At 39.6% G+C, this 16,826-nt stretch overlaps 1 protein-coding gene across 1 annotated transcript; it reads left to right on the top strand.

The window, feature by feature from the left end:
• Nucleotides 1-282: 282 nt before the first annotated feature.
• abtb1 (ankyrin repeat and BTB (POZ) domain containing 1) lies at nt 283-8,874 on the top strand. The gene is made up of 12 exons (XM_063464876.1): nt 283-541; nt 1,845-1,907; nt 1,999-2,054; nt 2,191-2,335; nt 2,442-2,601; nt 2,699-2,744; nt 3,777-3,893; nt 5,302-5,414; nt 5,486-5,584; nt 5,705-5,872; nt 7,258-7,458; nt 7,844-8,874. Exons 1-12 carry the CDS (start codon nt 486-488, stop codon nt 8,048-8,050), a joined length of 1,431 nt encoding a protein of 476 aa, XP_063320946.1. The 5' UTR covers nt 283-485; the 3' UTR covers nt 8,051-8,874.
• The last annotated feature ends 7,952 nt before the right edge of the window (nt 8,875-16,826 follow it).

The raw sequence follows: 16,826 nt of genomic DNA on the forward strand, positions 1-16,826 counted from the left end.
GCATTTTTACCACTTGTTCAAACCAGACATAAACGAACGATGTGACGCCATGACGTGTACCGTTCATGTTAACGGCGTAAGCTCGGAAATTCAGCTTTTATACCTTGAGCACGGGTTGCTACTTGTTCAAGTTACGCCTCTGTGGTTAGGATTATCCGCTCATTGTAAAACTTTTAAAAGATTTCTATTCATGTGACTCACAAGTAAAAAAAGGATTTAGTAGTGCGGATAAAGAATAGCATATAGTTGCCGTTTTTGCAGTTATTCCCTTACGTTTGTGAAGTGTACGCTGATGTCACGTGACTGCTGGACCTCTTCGACCACAACACCGAGGACCCCGCACAGCTTGTCAACAAAAAACAACGGTGACAACTTTCTCAGCGTTCACCGAGCAAAACTCTGAAGCTACAGCAAACCATCACTCACCTGTCCGGTAGACAGGCCGTCTCAATGCATTACAGAGGACCGAAAACACCGCGGCGATTATGGACGTGTACGATTTGTTTAGTAGTTGCAGAAAGGGCGACATTTGTAGAGTCAGGTAACCATCAGCTCTGCTGAGCTTATTTTGGCTTGTGTGCTCGATGATAACTTATTTTACTTTACTGTGTTTGCCGGTGAGAGTTCTAGCATAGATTGGGCTAGCTTTTGCTCGGCCTTTTCTACAACGCATTCTTGCAGTTTAACTTCAGTTTTATGCAAATAAACGGGAGTTAACCACAGAAGGCAGTGTTGCTAACAGGAGCTGCGATGAGCCAGTTTGTAACTGTAGCTAACTTGTGTAGGTCAGCTCCTCGGTGTCCAGACGTAATGATGGCACTAGCTATCAGTGTCGGATGCTCAACCGGATATCTAGTCTTCTGCTATAGGACAGCGTTACCCCGAGAATTACGAGGAACCAGCTTGACAGGACAGCAAATCTATGCTTAGCTGATCGAAGGAATCATCAGTGGTTACAATGAATACATAAACCAATTGTTGCCGAGTCCAATAAAGGGGGCGTGTCTGTACAGTCATGTGTACAAGAAAGTTTTCATGGGATTCATTGCAGTCCTGTGTTTCCATAGGAATTAAGAGGCCAAATAGCAGCCAGGCACTAGTAATTGAGTGCACTTGATAATTTGATCACCAAAAAGTGTGAGGAGCTCTATAGAGGTTTTAGAGGTTTTAGCAGTTTGCTGGTCTGGAGCATTCACGTGTGTTAACAGAATGTTGCAGTGGACGCCCCAGCAAATTCATCATAGGTTCAGACTGTGTAGTGCTTATAGAAACAAACATTGCGCAATCAATAAGACTTCTAGAGCCATGTACACCTCATACTAGTTGTCAAGCACGGGGATAGAGGGGTGATGATTTGGACTTGTTTTGCAGCCACAGGACCTGGGCTCCTTGCAACAATGCAGTCATTCAGTCGACCATGAAATACTCCGTATACCAAAGTATGCCAGAGTCAAATGTGAGCCAACCTAATTATCCAAGCCATCAGAACTGCATGCCTCCAGGTTTTTCAGTTTTGCCTTTTAATACTGTCATAAATAAATGCAAATGATTTTGCAAAAGAATGGTGCTATAGTCATGGAAGTGGTTCAATCTCAGGCTGAGAAGCTGCATTGATCCTTTATGTTTTCCTACTTTTTCAAATTGATTAGAATGAATAAGGGGTTAATTAATAAAATAGAATTCAATAGTTCTATTAGTATCAATAAAATCATTTGTATATACCCTCCTCTTCCTGTGTGACGTATGTATCTGTTTATTTTTATTTAAATCTTTGCGTTTTGTATGGCGAGTCGTGTCTGTGTTTATCGCAGCGCATCACTGTAACCTCTCTGCTCTTTGCCTAGATACCTTGTTGAACAAAGAGATGTTGACCTCAATGTAAAAGATAAATGGGACAGCACTCCATTGTAAGTACAGTATAGGCAGCTGATGTAATTCTCCCATCAACACCGCATCATAATCCTAACTGCTTTTAATATAAACACTTGTGTGCTTCAGGTATTATGCTTGTCTCTGCGGTCACGAGGAGCTGGTCCAGTACCTGTTGGCTAGTGGTAAGTCACAATCAGTCATAATCAAATAACACAGTATTAAACTGATGTGCTGTGCTTTAGAACTGCTCTGACATATTCTGTAGTATCATCCTAGGCTTTGAAATTCTTGATTTCATGTATTCATTTGTTTTTTTAGGTGCCAAGTGTGAAGCCAACACATTTGATGGCGAGAGATGCATGTATGGCTCCCTGAGCGACTCTGTTCGACGCCTGCTCAAAGACTACAAGTGTGTAAGCATCCGCGCCATGCAGCGGGATGATTTCAACTACTTTCTGCACATGTAAGGGTCATGATTTTTATGTCGAAAAGAAACAAGAAAATAAGAGCAATAACAGGATGTTATAGTATGTTTGTCTAATCCAGACATTTCTGGGTTTTTTCTTTAGGTTGTTAGAGCAGGGTCAGTATAGTGACGTCAAATTCCTGGTTCACGGACAAACGTTTCTAGCACACCGATGTGTTCTCAGTGCTCGCTCAGAGTACTTCACGGAAATGTTTGAGACCAAATGGAAAGGGAAGAACTTGATCAACCTCAAGCACCCTTTGGTAAGTCTATATGTTTTCATTAGTGTCCTGTTATATCACCGTGTCTAATTCACCATTTTTAGTTATACTCTATGGATAAAGGCTGTTTTGATTTCAGATCAATCCTGCTGCCTTTGGAGCCATTCTACAATATTTCTACACAGGTGGGTGAAAAATATACCAGCTGATCTTCCACGTATCGTACAGGAGAAACCGGTGTTGTTGGGCAGTTCCCTGATGTGAAAGTGACAAGTCCATCCCTGCAAAATAGAATCCACTTAAAAAAAGGGGGGGAACAAAAGGTTCCCATAGCAAAGATTTACTATATGAAATAATGAGAAACTCCAAAATAGTAGGATGTTAGTAAATAATAAAGAAGTAGGCTCCATTTTCTGTTCCCTATGATTCTTTTTTTTAAACTCAGTCATTTACACAAAACAATCAAATACATGCACAAAGACATAAAGCAAAAAATAAACTTGCTAGTGTAGCTGTGAACTGCATTAAGATGCAAACTGAAAGCAGAGCCACTGGATAAGTAGCATGTCACTTTCCAATAAAGTGTGTTTTTTCCTCAAGATAAGACTTTATTGATCCCACGGCGGGGAAATTTTTGCGTTACCTCAGCTCAGGTACAGATAGCAGAAGGAAAATGCAAAAGATACAAATAAAATACAAATGAATTTCAAATAAGTAAGATAATACACTATATACAACGGTAGCATACACAGTATGTGATTATGGATATGGTTGTGGAAATATGCAAGACATAAATTTAACTATTCTACCACTACTATTCCTATGTAAGTAACATATCTATAATTGTAGACATGTACACGCACACACACGTACACACTAAATATACATCTGTATACATGTACATACACATATACCTGCACACATCCATACACATAGAAAGTGCATTATGCATGAAGTGGTGACCGTGGATGTCCACAATGTCCAGTGACTCATGACATCGTGATTGAGGAGTTATCGAATCTAACTGCTGTTGGGATATAAATAAATAATGGTAAAATAATTTGATCTTTAAGAAGAAATTGCACACGCTACCCTTTAATGAGAGGTTGTAGAAAGCATGCTTGGATGCTACCTGGATTGTATTTAATGTAATATTTTTATAACATGCAAAAATCTTAGTAAGAAAGTTTTATGTTGTTTCTTTATCTCTGTTTCAGGACGGATGGATATTGATATAAGTCTTGTGGAGGACAGTAGACGACTGGCTAAACAGTGCAAAATGGCAGATCTCATAGAAGAGCTGGAGAATAAATGCAAACAAGTGTATGAATTTGGTAAGGCAGAACTCTTGATTTATATTTACTTGAGTAATGCACGTACAACTTTAAGCCAGTCTTAAGACACGCCTCATTTCTCTTTTATTGTAATTTTTAAAGAGGTCTTAAGCAATAGTTCTTCAGGCTTTCTTAAAGTCTTTCTCAGGTTTTTTGGGATCATGACAATGAGCCCAAAAAACTCTGCCAGCGTAGTAAAAGCATACCTGGATGATAAAACACAGTGGAGCACTCCCAGAGCCCGGACCTGAACATTATTAAAGCAGTGTGGGATCATCTTGACAGAGAACTGAACAAAAGGCAGCCAACATCCAAAGAACAGCTTTGAATGTCTTTCGAGAAGCCTGGAGAACTATTCCTGAAGACAAAGAGATTACAAGAAAGCTGCCTAAGAGACTTCATGCTGTTGAAGGTAGTCATACTAAGCTCGTTCCAACTCTGTTCGCCTTAAATACTGTATTTCCATTGCATGTTTGCACATGTTTCAATAAATCTCTGGACCTATTTCTGCTTTTGTTAGAAAAATATATAAAAAAAAGGAGTGGCTCAAGATTGCATATTCCTTATGTAATGCAGTTTTTCCACTTAGCCTCAAAATACCAGACCACCTTTTAATCCCATATGTTTTTATCTAGGGCTATGTCCACGCTAATACGTTTTCATTTGAGAACGCATCTTTTTCTCTCCATTTGGGCCTTCCGTCCACACTGACTGTTTTCAGTCAAGGAAAACGCAGCATTTTGAAAACGCTCTCCAAAGCGGATACATTTGAAAACGGCGTTTTCACGTCGCACTGTGGACAGCGAACCCGGAGCCTTTTCGAAAACGATGACACATTTTAGTCATGTGATGCAATCATGTAACCAATTAAACTAAGATAGCGGAGGGTATTATACAGCAGTTGTTCTGTTTGCTCTCAATTTTGACAGCCCTGTTAAAGATTAATATCAGTTTGTACATGCTCCAGATAGCTTTTCTTCAGATTCTTTAATTCTCACTCGCTTTTGCAAATTTGTACTTTTGTGTTACTCGCAGCAACAACTCCACCTCATTGTTAGTCCATTTAAAAAACTCTGTGCTTTTCCTCAACATTTTGCTGTGACGTTTCAAAGAGCTGGAAAGTAAATAAACGGCAGACAGAAATGAGGCAGGTCGAATCTTCTTGCGTTTCACACATGCGCAGGACTGGAACGTAAGGAACGTAAGGTTCCAGCCGTTTCAATGTGGACGCGCAACTCTGTGAAAACGACTGATAATGATAGTGTGGACGCGGAGCGTTTTCAGACGAAAACGCCGTTTTCAAATCTATCCGGGCTAGTGTGGACGTAGCCTAGAGCTGTTGTTTTTTTCGCCCACTAATGATGAGTTTTCCATCTTGTCTCGTTTTCTTTCTCTCCTCATATCAAAGTGTCCAATAAACCGGGAATCTGTGTGAAAGTTCTCACCCTCGAGCCTCACAGCTGTCAACTTCAGGAGGAGATGGCTCAGTTAGCAGACTGTGCGCTGCCCACTGAATTAAGGGTGAGGACATCATGGCAGTAAAATAAGTATTTTAGCTGAACACCACATTCATTCCTGTTGATTCTCTTTAGGTTGGATTTGGTGAGCTTCCCTTTAACAGAGTCGACCGTTTCCCTACTTATCCCGACATCTGCTTCAGAGTCGATGGTTACGATTTCTTGTGCCATAAGGTACGAATGAGAAAATTCTCACAGTGTCTTCTCAGTTACAGTGCAGACTCCCACACCACCGCAACATAAACATGAATGTGAATGTGAATGACTGAAGTGCAGTTGTGCGTCTCTCTCCAGGCATTTTTCTGTGGACGTAGTGATTATTTTAAAGCCCTACTGGAGGACCACTTCAGTGAGGGAGAGCAGCTCCAGTCTCAGCCCAGCACCCCAGTGATTACTTTACACAACATCTCGCATGAAATCTTTATCCACATCATGTATTACATCTACACAGATGACACTGAGGTTTGTGCACATTCTTTCTTTCTTTGATGTTTGCATCCCTAATAAATCATTCCACACTTTTTTTATTTAGGAAAAAAGGATCTTTGAAAACAAACACCGATTATAAACACAGACAAACCTGTGTAGTAAAGCTTAATTGTTAAATACCTGAACAATTGTGATCCTGGTGAGGATTTCTCATCATATTGTAAGAGAAGCTTTGCTGTATTGATATGGCAACATCAGAGCCATAGTGGATACAGAGGCTTACAGCGAAAGTGCTTATGAAATAAATATCGTCAAACTAGATAGATTTTTGGGTCGGTGAAACTGAATGTGATGCGTAAAACTGTTGGTTGGCTCTAGTTTTCGTGATTTGCTACCAGGTCGACTCCAAGACTAAAAAAAATCTTAATTGAAACCAGAAATTAGTACAATTTTGGTTAAAATAGGGATAGGTCCTAATTTTTAGTTTCATCTTCTTAAATTCAATTTTTGATTAATTTGGCCAGATGTGAACTACAATTCATAAAATCATAATTGCCTCGTGGGGATGGTGGACATATTGGAAAAAGGATGTTGACATTAGAGCTGCCAAGCAGGAGACAAAGATAAAGACCGTGGAGGAGGTAGATGAAGGTTGGTGTGAAATAGAGGCAGATCATCTGCTGTGGTGACCCCTAGAGGGAGCAGCTAAAAGAAGATCTCTAATGTAAAAAAGTCCTATTAGTAGTATTTTTCACATTTTCTTCCAGTATGCTGTTGAAAGACACGTAACTCACAGAACTTGTACCAGTGAAATGCATACAGCATTTGCATTTCCTCTGCTGGTGCCCTCCGTTGTTAAATAATTCACTGTGTTTTTTTGTGGAGGCATCCATAAACAGACATGCAGCCAAGTAATAAAACAGATATATTTACATGTTGTAATATCCTAGGCAAAAGAGACCTGGGTTGATTAGTTAGACTTTCTCTGTGTCACAACATCTCATTTCCACACATCTGGGCCAGTTTTTTTTTTATTATTACACAAAGCTGCTATAAGCTTAGAATTTATGATTAAAATGGGAGACATGGAACTGGGCGATAATTAGCTATTTTAATTGTCATATTTGGAATTAGAGCATTAAAATCCATAAGTGATGGCACACTTTGTCTCAGTAGCAGACAAATTCTGAAAAAATGCTCACCAGTGATCTCACACTGTCATCTTGAAATTTCTTAACTTGTTTGACAACCTCCCCGTACCTTAATCGTAAGTTTTGACACTTAAATAAGTGTCACTAAAGATAATGATTTATATGTACAAGGCATCCAAGGGGAGGAAGAATTAAATAACATTGGTTTTGCTGTTTTGAATTCTCGTGATAATAATATTCTCCCTGCTGGTTTCTCTGCATGTCCAGCTAATGACGGAAAACGTGTTTGACGTGCTGTGTGTGGCTGACATGTATCTGCTGCCGGGGCTTAAGCGTCTGTGTGGAAAGACGCTGGCTAAGACGATATGCGAGGAAAACGTTCTGCACATGTGGAAGACGGCCAAGCTCTTCCGTCTCTCTCGGCTAGAAGATCAGTGCACAGAGTTCATGGCCAAGATCATCGAGCGGGTGCGTGGCAGTGGTGTCCCATTGTCAGTGGGTCGTAGTTCTTCATTGTATCTGTGGTGTTGTCCATGCTCATATTATATTCTACTCAAACTCACAAATTCAGCAGGGGATCAAATAATTATTTCCCAGATTATAGGTACCTAAATGCATTGAGTTATTGCAGTGTGATTGGCTAATTAGATGTTTGTGTTAACGACCAGTCGAAAATGCCCAAATGCCAATCATTAATGATGCTTTGATCTCTGAGACCATTTTATAATATTTTTGTTGCTGTTTCAGAACTACAGAGCTTATTTTTCCTATTTTTAAAGTGTGTCAGCATCCCCTGAGTTCTCCATTAGGAAGAATTCATAACTGTCTACCTCTTGCATTCGTCCCATCACAGCTGGTGGAGCAAGCAGAGTTTGCCGAGATGGTCAAAGAGGACGCCGCGTCGTTAGAGAAGCGCCAGGAGACGGACTCGGTCCCCTTGGTGGACGACATCCGCTACCACATCGCCAGCAACGTGCAGACGTACAGTGCAATCGAGGAGGCTAACCAGAAACTGGAAGCCTTGGAGGAGCTGCTGGCGAGGATTAATATTGACTGCTGAGAGGTCTGCAGGTTTGTGATGCAGCTTCAGTGAAAGTTGAGGGTTTTTTTTTTAATGGTGGATACTTTGCAAGGAGGTAACAAGCACTTCTAGTAAAACAAAAGTGAAAAAAAAAACATATGCATTTGTATGTTTGCAGTTTTTATTTTATTTTCAGCATATTGCATAGAATATATATTTGAAAACAGCTGGTTATGTTTGGTGCAGATGTACAGAGAGCTGTTCGTTGTGGCTGTTTAACGTTTCTTTGAGAGACATACCAACTGTGACAAAACATATTTTGCAAAATGGGTTCTGAAGAGATCATGTGTAATATATTTACAACAGAATACAAAATATCTTTGCACTGCTAACACGTGTGTTTAATTTAGATGGAAGTTGTGTGCAAGAATTTGAATGTTTAAAAAAATGATAAACAAGTTTACTGAACTTCATTAAATATAATTTTTATGTTTTAAAAAAAAGGCAGTTGGTTAAATTGTTACTTTCACACTCGAGAAATATTGGCAAAAAAAAGTTTATGTTCGCTTTATCCAGAAGATAATTTAATCTTCTTCTGATCCCCTTTGTTTGGTGTTACATAGAATATTGCTTTATGCCATATTTAATGTGCAGACGCACCTAAATATTGACTGCCCATATTTAGTTGTATTACGCTGCTGTAGTTTGCCTCGCTGTTTGAACAGTGACATTTCTCCGGCATGAATACTTACCCCTTCTAACACAGTAATGCACTTTATTTTAACCTAAAATGAGAAATCTGTCGCCTTGTGTGTGTACCAGAAAATAACTGCTCTGAATTTTACCAATAAAACACAATATTGCACGCAAGAGTAGTGTTTTCTTCAGTTTCTTCAACACATGATTTTTTTTCCTTTTTTATGGTCTGGAGATTATCAATAACCAACAGGATGGATTTCAAATTAAATTTGTTGTTTAGCAGGTGAGCAGTAACCACTAAATGAGTTCTCTGACCTGTCATCTGCTTCTAAATTTTATCCAGTGCCATTCCTGCCAGCTCCACTCAGCACCGAATAAATCACACAGTTTTAAGCTAATACAGAGAACATTCGAGTGTCATCAATAATATTCCCACCCATCCATTTTCTTCCATTTATCCAGTACAGGGTCGTGGTGGAGAGCTGGAGCCTATCCCAGCTGTCAAAGGATGAGAGGCGGGGCACAGCTATAGCAGGCCACCAGCTTACAGCAGGGCTAACACAGAGAGACAGACAACCATTCACACTCACATTCAGTTTAGAATGACCAGTTACCCTATCACCATGGATGTCTTTGGACTCTGGGAGGATGCTGCAGTTCACTGAGAGAACCAATGCAGACATGGCGAGGACATGCAAACTACACACAGAAATTTGAACCTAGGATCTTCTTGCTATGAGGCAACCACAACACCACTGTGCTGCTGTCATGATTTAGATTTGCTTAGTTAAATCTGGGTGGTGACTTATTTGGCCACGCAAGTTACATTCAAGTCTATTTCAGCATTGCTTTGCAGGACAGCCTCACAGAGCTGTTGGGGTGAATGTGACCTGATGTATTCTCCTTTTCCTTAGAAAAAAATAAGACAAAACATTTTTTAACTCTATAAAAACATGGGATAGATAGTGTTACTGCTAAGAGGAGGTTTGCTGGGTTTTAGATCCAGCCTTAAATAAAAGAGGGAAACAAACCATTTTCCTTTCCAGTTGTTTCATTCGTTCATTAACAAAAAATGTCATTGTACATTTGTTTGATTAGAGGAGCAAATTAAGACACCTAAGGCACCTGAAGATGGCGCCATTTCTCAAGATTATCACTAAACTGGGTCCGTTGCTGTGAGTTTCACCACAGAATGGATGTTTCACTGACCCTTTTATTTGTGGGAAACAAATAATTCCTTCATCGGGGTCTTCAAACTCATGGGAACCTTTTCTTAATGGCACTGTTTTACTGTTTTTCCAAATAGCTTCATTATCACGAGTTCTCAACAGTGCCAAGAAGGGCTGTAAACAACTTAGACATGACTGTGCTAGCTGTGATTTAGATATGTGTGTATGTCAGTTACTGTACTTGTTCTATAGTTTACAATTCACATCCCGGTGGGCGCATTAAGCTTCTTTCCCAAGACCAGAAGACAAAATTCTGCGTCAACTTATTGAAGACGTGTTAGGGCACATTAAAGTGCCGTTTACACCAAAGGCTAAGGGCCATCCTTTAGAAAACAAAACCCTTGGCTTCCAGCCAGTATCTTAAAGGCTTAAGGTTTGCTGAAAAAGACTAGAATACACAATACAAGCAGTTATTAAGCCAGCAGCTCCCTTTGTAAAGGTTTTCGTGTTGTTCCTAAGCAACTTGGTCTTAGTCTTGAATGGAAAAATACATTCAGTACAATCCTACAATGTCAGACAATAGATCTTTACTCAGGGCCCAACAAGAATATATATATGTTCAAAGAACTATATTCACTTTCACTGAAGACTGTTCAGGACTGGATCTTCACACGTTCACATGTTCATTTATCTCTGCAGTCAGCAAGCTTCAACAAGCCAGTGCCTGAAAACTGTGAACTCTGATCGAGACTGCCTGGTACTAGCTAAATCTGACTTTTGACTGGAGGGATATCAAGGTGGGTTAAGTGCTGGGTATTTGCTGACCCAGGTGTAAATAAAAAAAATTCAACTTTTTGGTTTTTATCAAAATAATTAAACAGCTATTCAGTGAATTGTTCTTTGATGTGGTGAAATTGAAGAACTTTTCTTTCAGAGAAACCAGTAGTGGAAAGTTTTCACTTATTTTTCACTCATTTCATTAAAAAATTAGCCAGCGGACAAGCCCGCAGAGCCCTATGTACGGAGAATGAATCCTAATGACTTTGGCAATCCCCTGATTGTAAATGTAGCGTCACCATGGAGGTTACCTTTGAAGTTTTGAAATCAGGCATTACTTTGGTTGAGGAAGTCACCTTTAAGGCCAGTAACAGATGGATAACTCACAGCTATCTGACTTGGTGCTGATTAGGGTTTCTCAGGGATTACACAACCCTTAGTTTTTTTCAGCTAACTTGATCCGCACCCAAATGTTGTGGTAAGCGCAGCAGCAAAAACATTCTTTGTAGCCTGTTCAGCAGTTTATCATATTCTCCCTTTGCCCTTTGTCACAGTATCATTTGGAGTAGTTTGCAAATGGACTTTACTATCAGTGGATCTCATTCACACCTAGCATGAATCAAGTTTTCTGATTCAGGAGTCTAACGGTGGTGCACAATATGCACCTCTATGCAGCTCATTAGCAGCACCAGAGGTAAAAAAAACAAAAAAATCAAATGTCAATGTGACATTAGGAAGTTTCTCTGTAACATGTTTTGATATGGCATGCATCAAACACTTCTAACTGCAATTTTAATAATAATTTCCATTTCAAATCCAGTTCACCGCACTGGAATGCTGGCACATCCAATGGCTACTCCTCCTTTACGGAGCACACTGACCTGTACCAAAACAGTTATTGTTTTTATTGTTTTTTTCCATATCCAAGTTATGACTCATGTATCTGTCATGTGTCCAGTACAAACCTTTAAAAAAAACCTTGAAGGGAGGATGAGGGGATGAAATCTCTCAGCTCTTGAGTCATGCCACCTTGTGACTCATCGAGACTTCAGTGTGACAACTGGAGCCATCTGGAAAGGCAGAAATCAACGAGGCAAAGGGAGAAATGGCTGCACTTTCTGGCCTTTGCACAACATCAGTACAAGCTATTGGCTAGAGGCGGGTGTTAATCAATCAATAACACGTTGATGAGAACCAGACAGAGTATAGTTATGGTTTAAAGCACATCAGCTTAACCATGCACCAAAAATCTCAAGAGACCGCCACATTTTATTTTGGCAATATCTCCCAACTTGGTTTTGCTGTTTCATTATCAAATGCCACTTCAGGTGCTACATGGATGACGTGTACAGAACATGCAGAGTTGTGTCATTCACACCATCTGTCTGCCCGCCTTTCCAACAAGCTCCTCTCGGTGTTCTCCTGCTGCACATGTAGCTAACATGTTTGGATTAATTTATATAGTGGAGCAGATGGAAGAGGTTGCAGGTGGCCGATAAGATGAGCAAATAAGATGTGTGTGTGTAAAGTAGGCCACTCTTTCTTTACTTTATTACTTTATTATTATCTATTTTATTACTTTTCAGTGGTAAATATAATATGTATTACTCCGTCATATGTATTTGATATGTAGTTACTTTGCAGAAATATATTTCACTTAAGTTTAACAAAAAAAAAAAAAAAGCTATAATAAGTCCTTTATTCAAAGTTTGCAAAAGTAAAATTGATCTGACCAAATATATACAATATAGTGGGGATTTATACCCACAATCTACTTTATTAGATACGGTTTTCTAGTTTTGATGTTGGACTGCCTTTTGTTTTCAGAATTGTCTTTGAAGGCTTAGATTCTGCAAAGTGCTGGAAACGTTCCTCAGAGATTCTCGTCCATACTTACATGACAGCACCACACAGTTGCTGCAGATTTGTTGGTTGCACATCCATGATATATACTTCATCACCTGTTCCTCATTGTGATGTTCAAGAAACCAGATTGGGATGATTTGAGCTTTCTGACATCATGCACTATCCTGTTGAAAGTAGCCACCAGAAAATGTGTACATGATTGTCATGAAGGGATGGCCATTGTAAAATCACAAACTGCTGAATATCGACAACAGCTGTCACATCGTTCAGCTGTGGTGGAGAATAATCATAAAATATTAAATTAAATTAAATATATTTGCCTCAAAATAGATGTAGCGTTTGCACATGTAACACTCAGAGATCATTTTGTATGGTTCTGTCAGTCATTTAAACAAGAAAAAAGAAAGGCAGAATGAAATAATAAAAGAATAACAGTAAGGGAGAATACAAGAGAAAAACTGTTTGTTTGTTTTTTGTTTCAGTAAAGGATCTTTTATACTTCTACCTTTACCACGTCTTATATTTCTGTGATATTTTACATGATTCCATCATTATAACATCAAGTTTAACCATGACGTTAAAGGTATCATTGTGACCTTGTCTCTGAGTATTGACATGTCCTTGCAGGTGTCAGACATAACTCACAGCTGCTGTCACTGCCAATATCCTAATTTGCTATTAGTTGGAGATTACCACCTTAGTGAGAGACAGAGAGGGGGAGAGCGGTAAGCCCATACTTATCCAGTGACTGACCTGAAAGGCTTTGTCTCTTTCATGTCTTTGCTGTAGCTTATATCCCACTTTTATAATTTTCTGGACAAATAAGCATTTAAAAAGATGCAGGTACATCTGACGCACACAATATAAAATTTGCACAATTTTCTTCCTTGCACTGTAGTTACAGTCCTTGTTTGGCAACAGAAAAAGCCTGTGCTTACATTTTGTTAGAAAGACTCGGGACTTTCGCCGGCGTAGTGTAGTCCCAGCCAGCCATTATGTAAGAAATGGCATCATCAGGCCTAAACACACTTAACTGAACGACAGGTTCCCGCCTAGAAGATCTCTTTATTGGATTGCCTTGATATGAGAGGGTTTCAGCAGACACTCATTTCCCCCACATTTCCACTGTTGTGTCAAATTCAAACACCAGGCAATAAGAATGCTTATAAACTTTCATAAAGACTGATTGCAGCTTGAGCTTATCAAATAGGAATTCTGTTTATCTCCGTGCTCTGCGTAGAGGCTCTGCTTAGAAGCGTTACAGTCAGATGCTTACACTTAACATAGCCACGGTAATATGGGATTAAGCCTTACACGCTCCCTTTAAGTATTAGCAGTTTGGGGACAGACAGCGAGCAGTGGTCGTATTAGTCAGCTTTGTCGAAGACAGGGAGCTCTCTGAGAACGCTGAGTAAATATATCCGGCAATCTGCTAATCACAGAAACAAATCTAAGCTGCAGTAAAGGTCGTTCTTCGCGGTCGGGTCTGTCCGATGTGCTGTCGGTCAGATATGTGTTCACTTTGTGCTCCATTATTTCTACATTTACTTGTTTGTGTACAGTACAACATCATGTTCATCCTGAGGTGAGTCACAAGGTTGCCAGCAGCGAACACAGCCATCTCTGCAGAGTGATACAGTGTCTGCATGTGAGACGGGATTACACTGTCACCATGTGACTGTTTTGCCCTTAGACAGACCTCTAACGAAAGACGGGCTAAATCTGTCGAGGACAACAACCTTTGGCCCTGAACTCTTCAAATGTAAACACACAGATGGAATATCTGTGAATGTACACTTCGAACCTGACAAACGCGCCGAGTTATGAGGTGTAACCTGCGAAGAGGAGAGGTTCATGCTAGTTCTGCTTTGTTTGGTTAAAACAAAGAGTTTCCACAGATGTATATGAAGCACTGATGCAACTCAAAAACCTTTTTTTCATGCAGATGAAAACAGTAAAACAGAAGAATGTGCAACATCCTTTTTTCTGTTATAGTTTGCATTTCCTCTTTTTTGCTTCTAATATTTAAAAAAGAACAACCATCAAACCCCAATCTCTTAAATTTAGGTTTCAGGTTTGTGTGGCTTTGTTACTTATTCAGCATCAGATTATTATTGATAAACCAGAATTTTCACATCTATTAATTTATTCAGAGTTAAAGTCACTCATCTGTCTGTGCTGCATACACTGGTGTGAGCCTGAATCTCAACTTTTATTTTTAGTTTTCAAGCATTTTCCTCGTGACTGCTAAGAGTGACAGCAAGCCCAGGGACATCATTCCACATTATGACTGCTATCAAGAGGAGGAACTGCCTGCAGCCAGTCTTTATAGTTTAATTGTTTTTAGGTCTGTTCAGCTCTTGGCTCTGAGACACAAGTATAAAAAGCACATAATGGATAAATGATTTCTAAGGACCTCCAACTTTAAGGCAATGCACACTGACAAGTAAAAGCAAATGAGCTATAAACACAAAGTTTTTAAACTAGCATGGTAGCTAAAAGTTGAAAGACATTCAAATCAAATATATATTCATTCATAATAATCCGTATAAATGATCGGCTTTTAGGTTTCAAAACAGAAGACAGAGCAGAATTTTAGCTCCTTTCAGTTCAAAGAGAAACACTGACATTAAAATACAAACATTAAAAGAATAAATCTCACTGATCCACTAGGGTTGCAATTTTTAAAAAAAAAATTTCTTATAACTTATTTCAACTTTAAAATATATTTTTTTGTCATTCCATGTCTGGGATGTTTACTCTGTAGGCATGTCTCCCATTCTTAAGTTAGATAAAGCTTTTGCCCCCTCTGTGTGTGTTTGGCTAATTTAGATTCAGGGTTGGTTTTTGTTACAAACAGTGAGCAGCCAAACTTGCATGTTTTTCACCCCGGTCCCTTTCCGGTTTCCTCGCTATTCTATCCTCAGGAATCAGAAGTCAGTCTGTCCCACTGACAGAGCTTTTGTTCTCTGCAGAGTGAAACCTTCACTGAAACCCAGAGGCACAGGAAGGCTTTAAAGGACGCTTTGCTTTAGGCCACAAGAGAATCACGAGATGTTGCTTCCAAGGCAAATAGTGAAACATGCAAGGAAATGCATGCACAGAGTAAAAATAGGGAACCGAATAATCTGTTTTTCATCTGATTTGATTTGAGAGCATTTTTTTTATTATTATTAAATTGCACAATGAATTTCTTGAGTTCATTCCAGGTTAAAAACTAATCATATTTTGATAAATGAAACCATGAGTCAACTTTCACTTCCTGTTTTTCAAACCCTGTATTTAAACTTCATCTAATCCATGTGCTCTGTTAAAAATGCATTTTGACACTGATGCCATAGATTCACAGATAACCTTCCTGCATACACACTGTGGTTCTGTTCAGTGGGCACCGTCTTATATCCACCCAGAGAGACAGAGCATGTGTCCCTACCGTCAATGCATGACATACAAACACGTGGCCGTGCCATCTGTTTGATGCTCCAGATTAAGACAAAACTACAGTGCAGTGAGCTACATGCCAAAGAATTGACTGAACCTCAGCTGCTTCACTTCAGGGATCAGGCCTAAAATATTTCATCAATCATATTTCAAAGCCCAGAGAAGTGGAGGTATGCACTGGATAGTGGCTAAATTAGACAAAGGATGCTGAAGATGGAGGCATCAGACAAGAAGAAAAGAGGAAGATCTCAGTGAAGATTCATGGATGTAGTGGAGGAGGATGTGCAGAGAGTTAGCGTGACAGACAGGGACGCAGCTGTCACGGCCGGGATGGCCGGTGTGTTAGTGGAGCGAACCCAAATGCAGACACGGGAGAGAAAAACTGAAGTTTAACAAAAAGCGAGCCGCTTATTTGGCTGAATAGCAAAAACAGAAACACAAGGCAAGGCAAAACAAGAGCAAAACTAAACTAAAACCTAAACTGCGATAGAACTAAACTAACTATGCAAATAATTATGTAAGACATAACATGAAAACTGAACATGAACCTGCGCAGTAGTGAGAAAAACACTATGACCAGCTATGACTTGACACTGAACAGAGAAAGACAGAGGACTTAAATACACAGAAGGGTAATGAGGGAAGTGGAAAAACCTGGGGAAACACAGCTGACACAAATGAACACAACGCCACAGGGGAAGCAAAACTAAACACACTGAACATGGAAACACAAGGCTTTCAAAATAAAACAGGAAACATAATGGAACGCAGACATTACAACACAAGCTTGACAATAGAACATGGAGACACGCACGCACGGCAGACTGGGGAGACACAGAACACGAGCAGAGACGCATGGGAAC

The sequence above is a fragment of the Pelmatolapia mariae genome, linkage group LG20, assembly GCF_036321145.2.
Source record: "Pelmatolapia mariae isolate MD_Pm_ZW linkage group LG20, Pm_UMD_F_2, whole genome shotgun sequence".
Taxonomy (NCBI): Eukaryota; Metazoa; Chordata; class Actinopteri; order Cichliformes; family Cichlidae; genus Pelmatolapia; species Pelmatolapia mariae.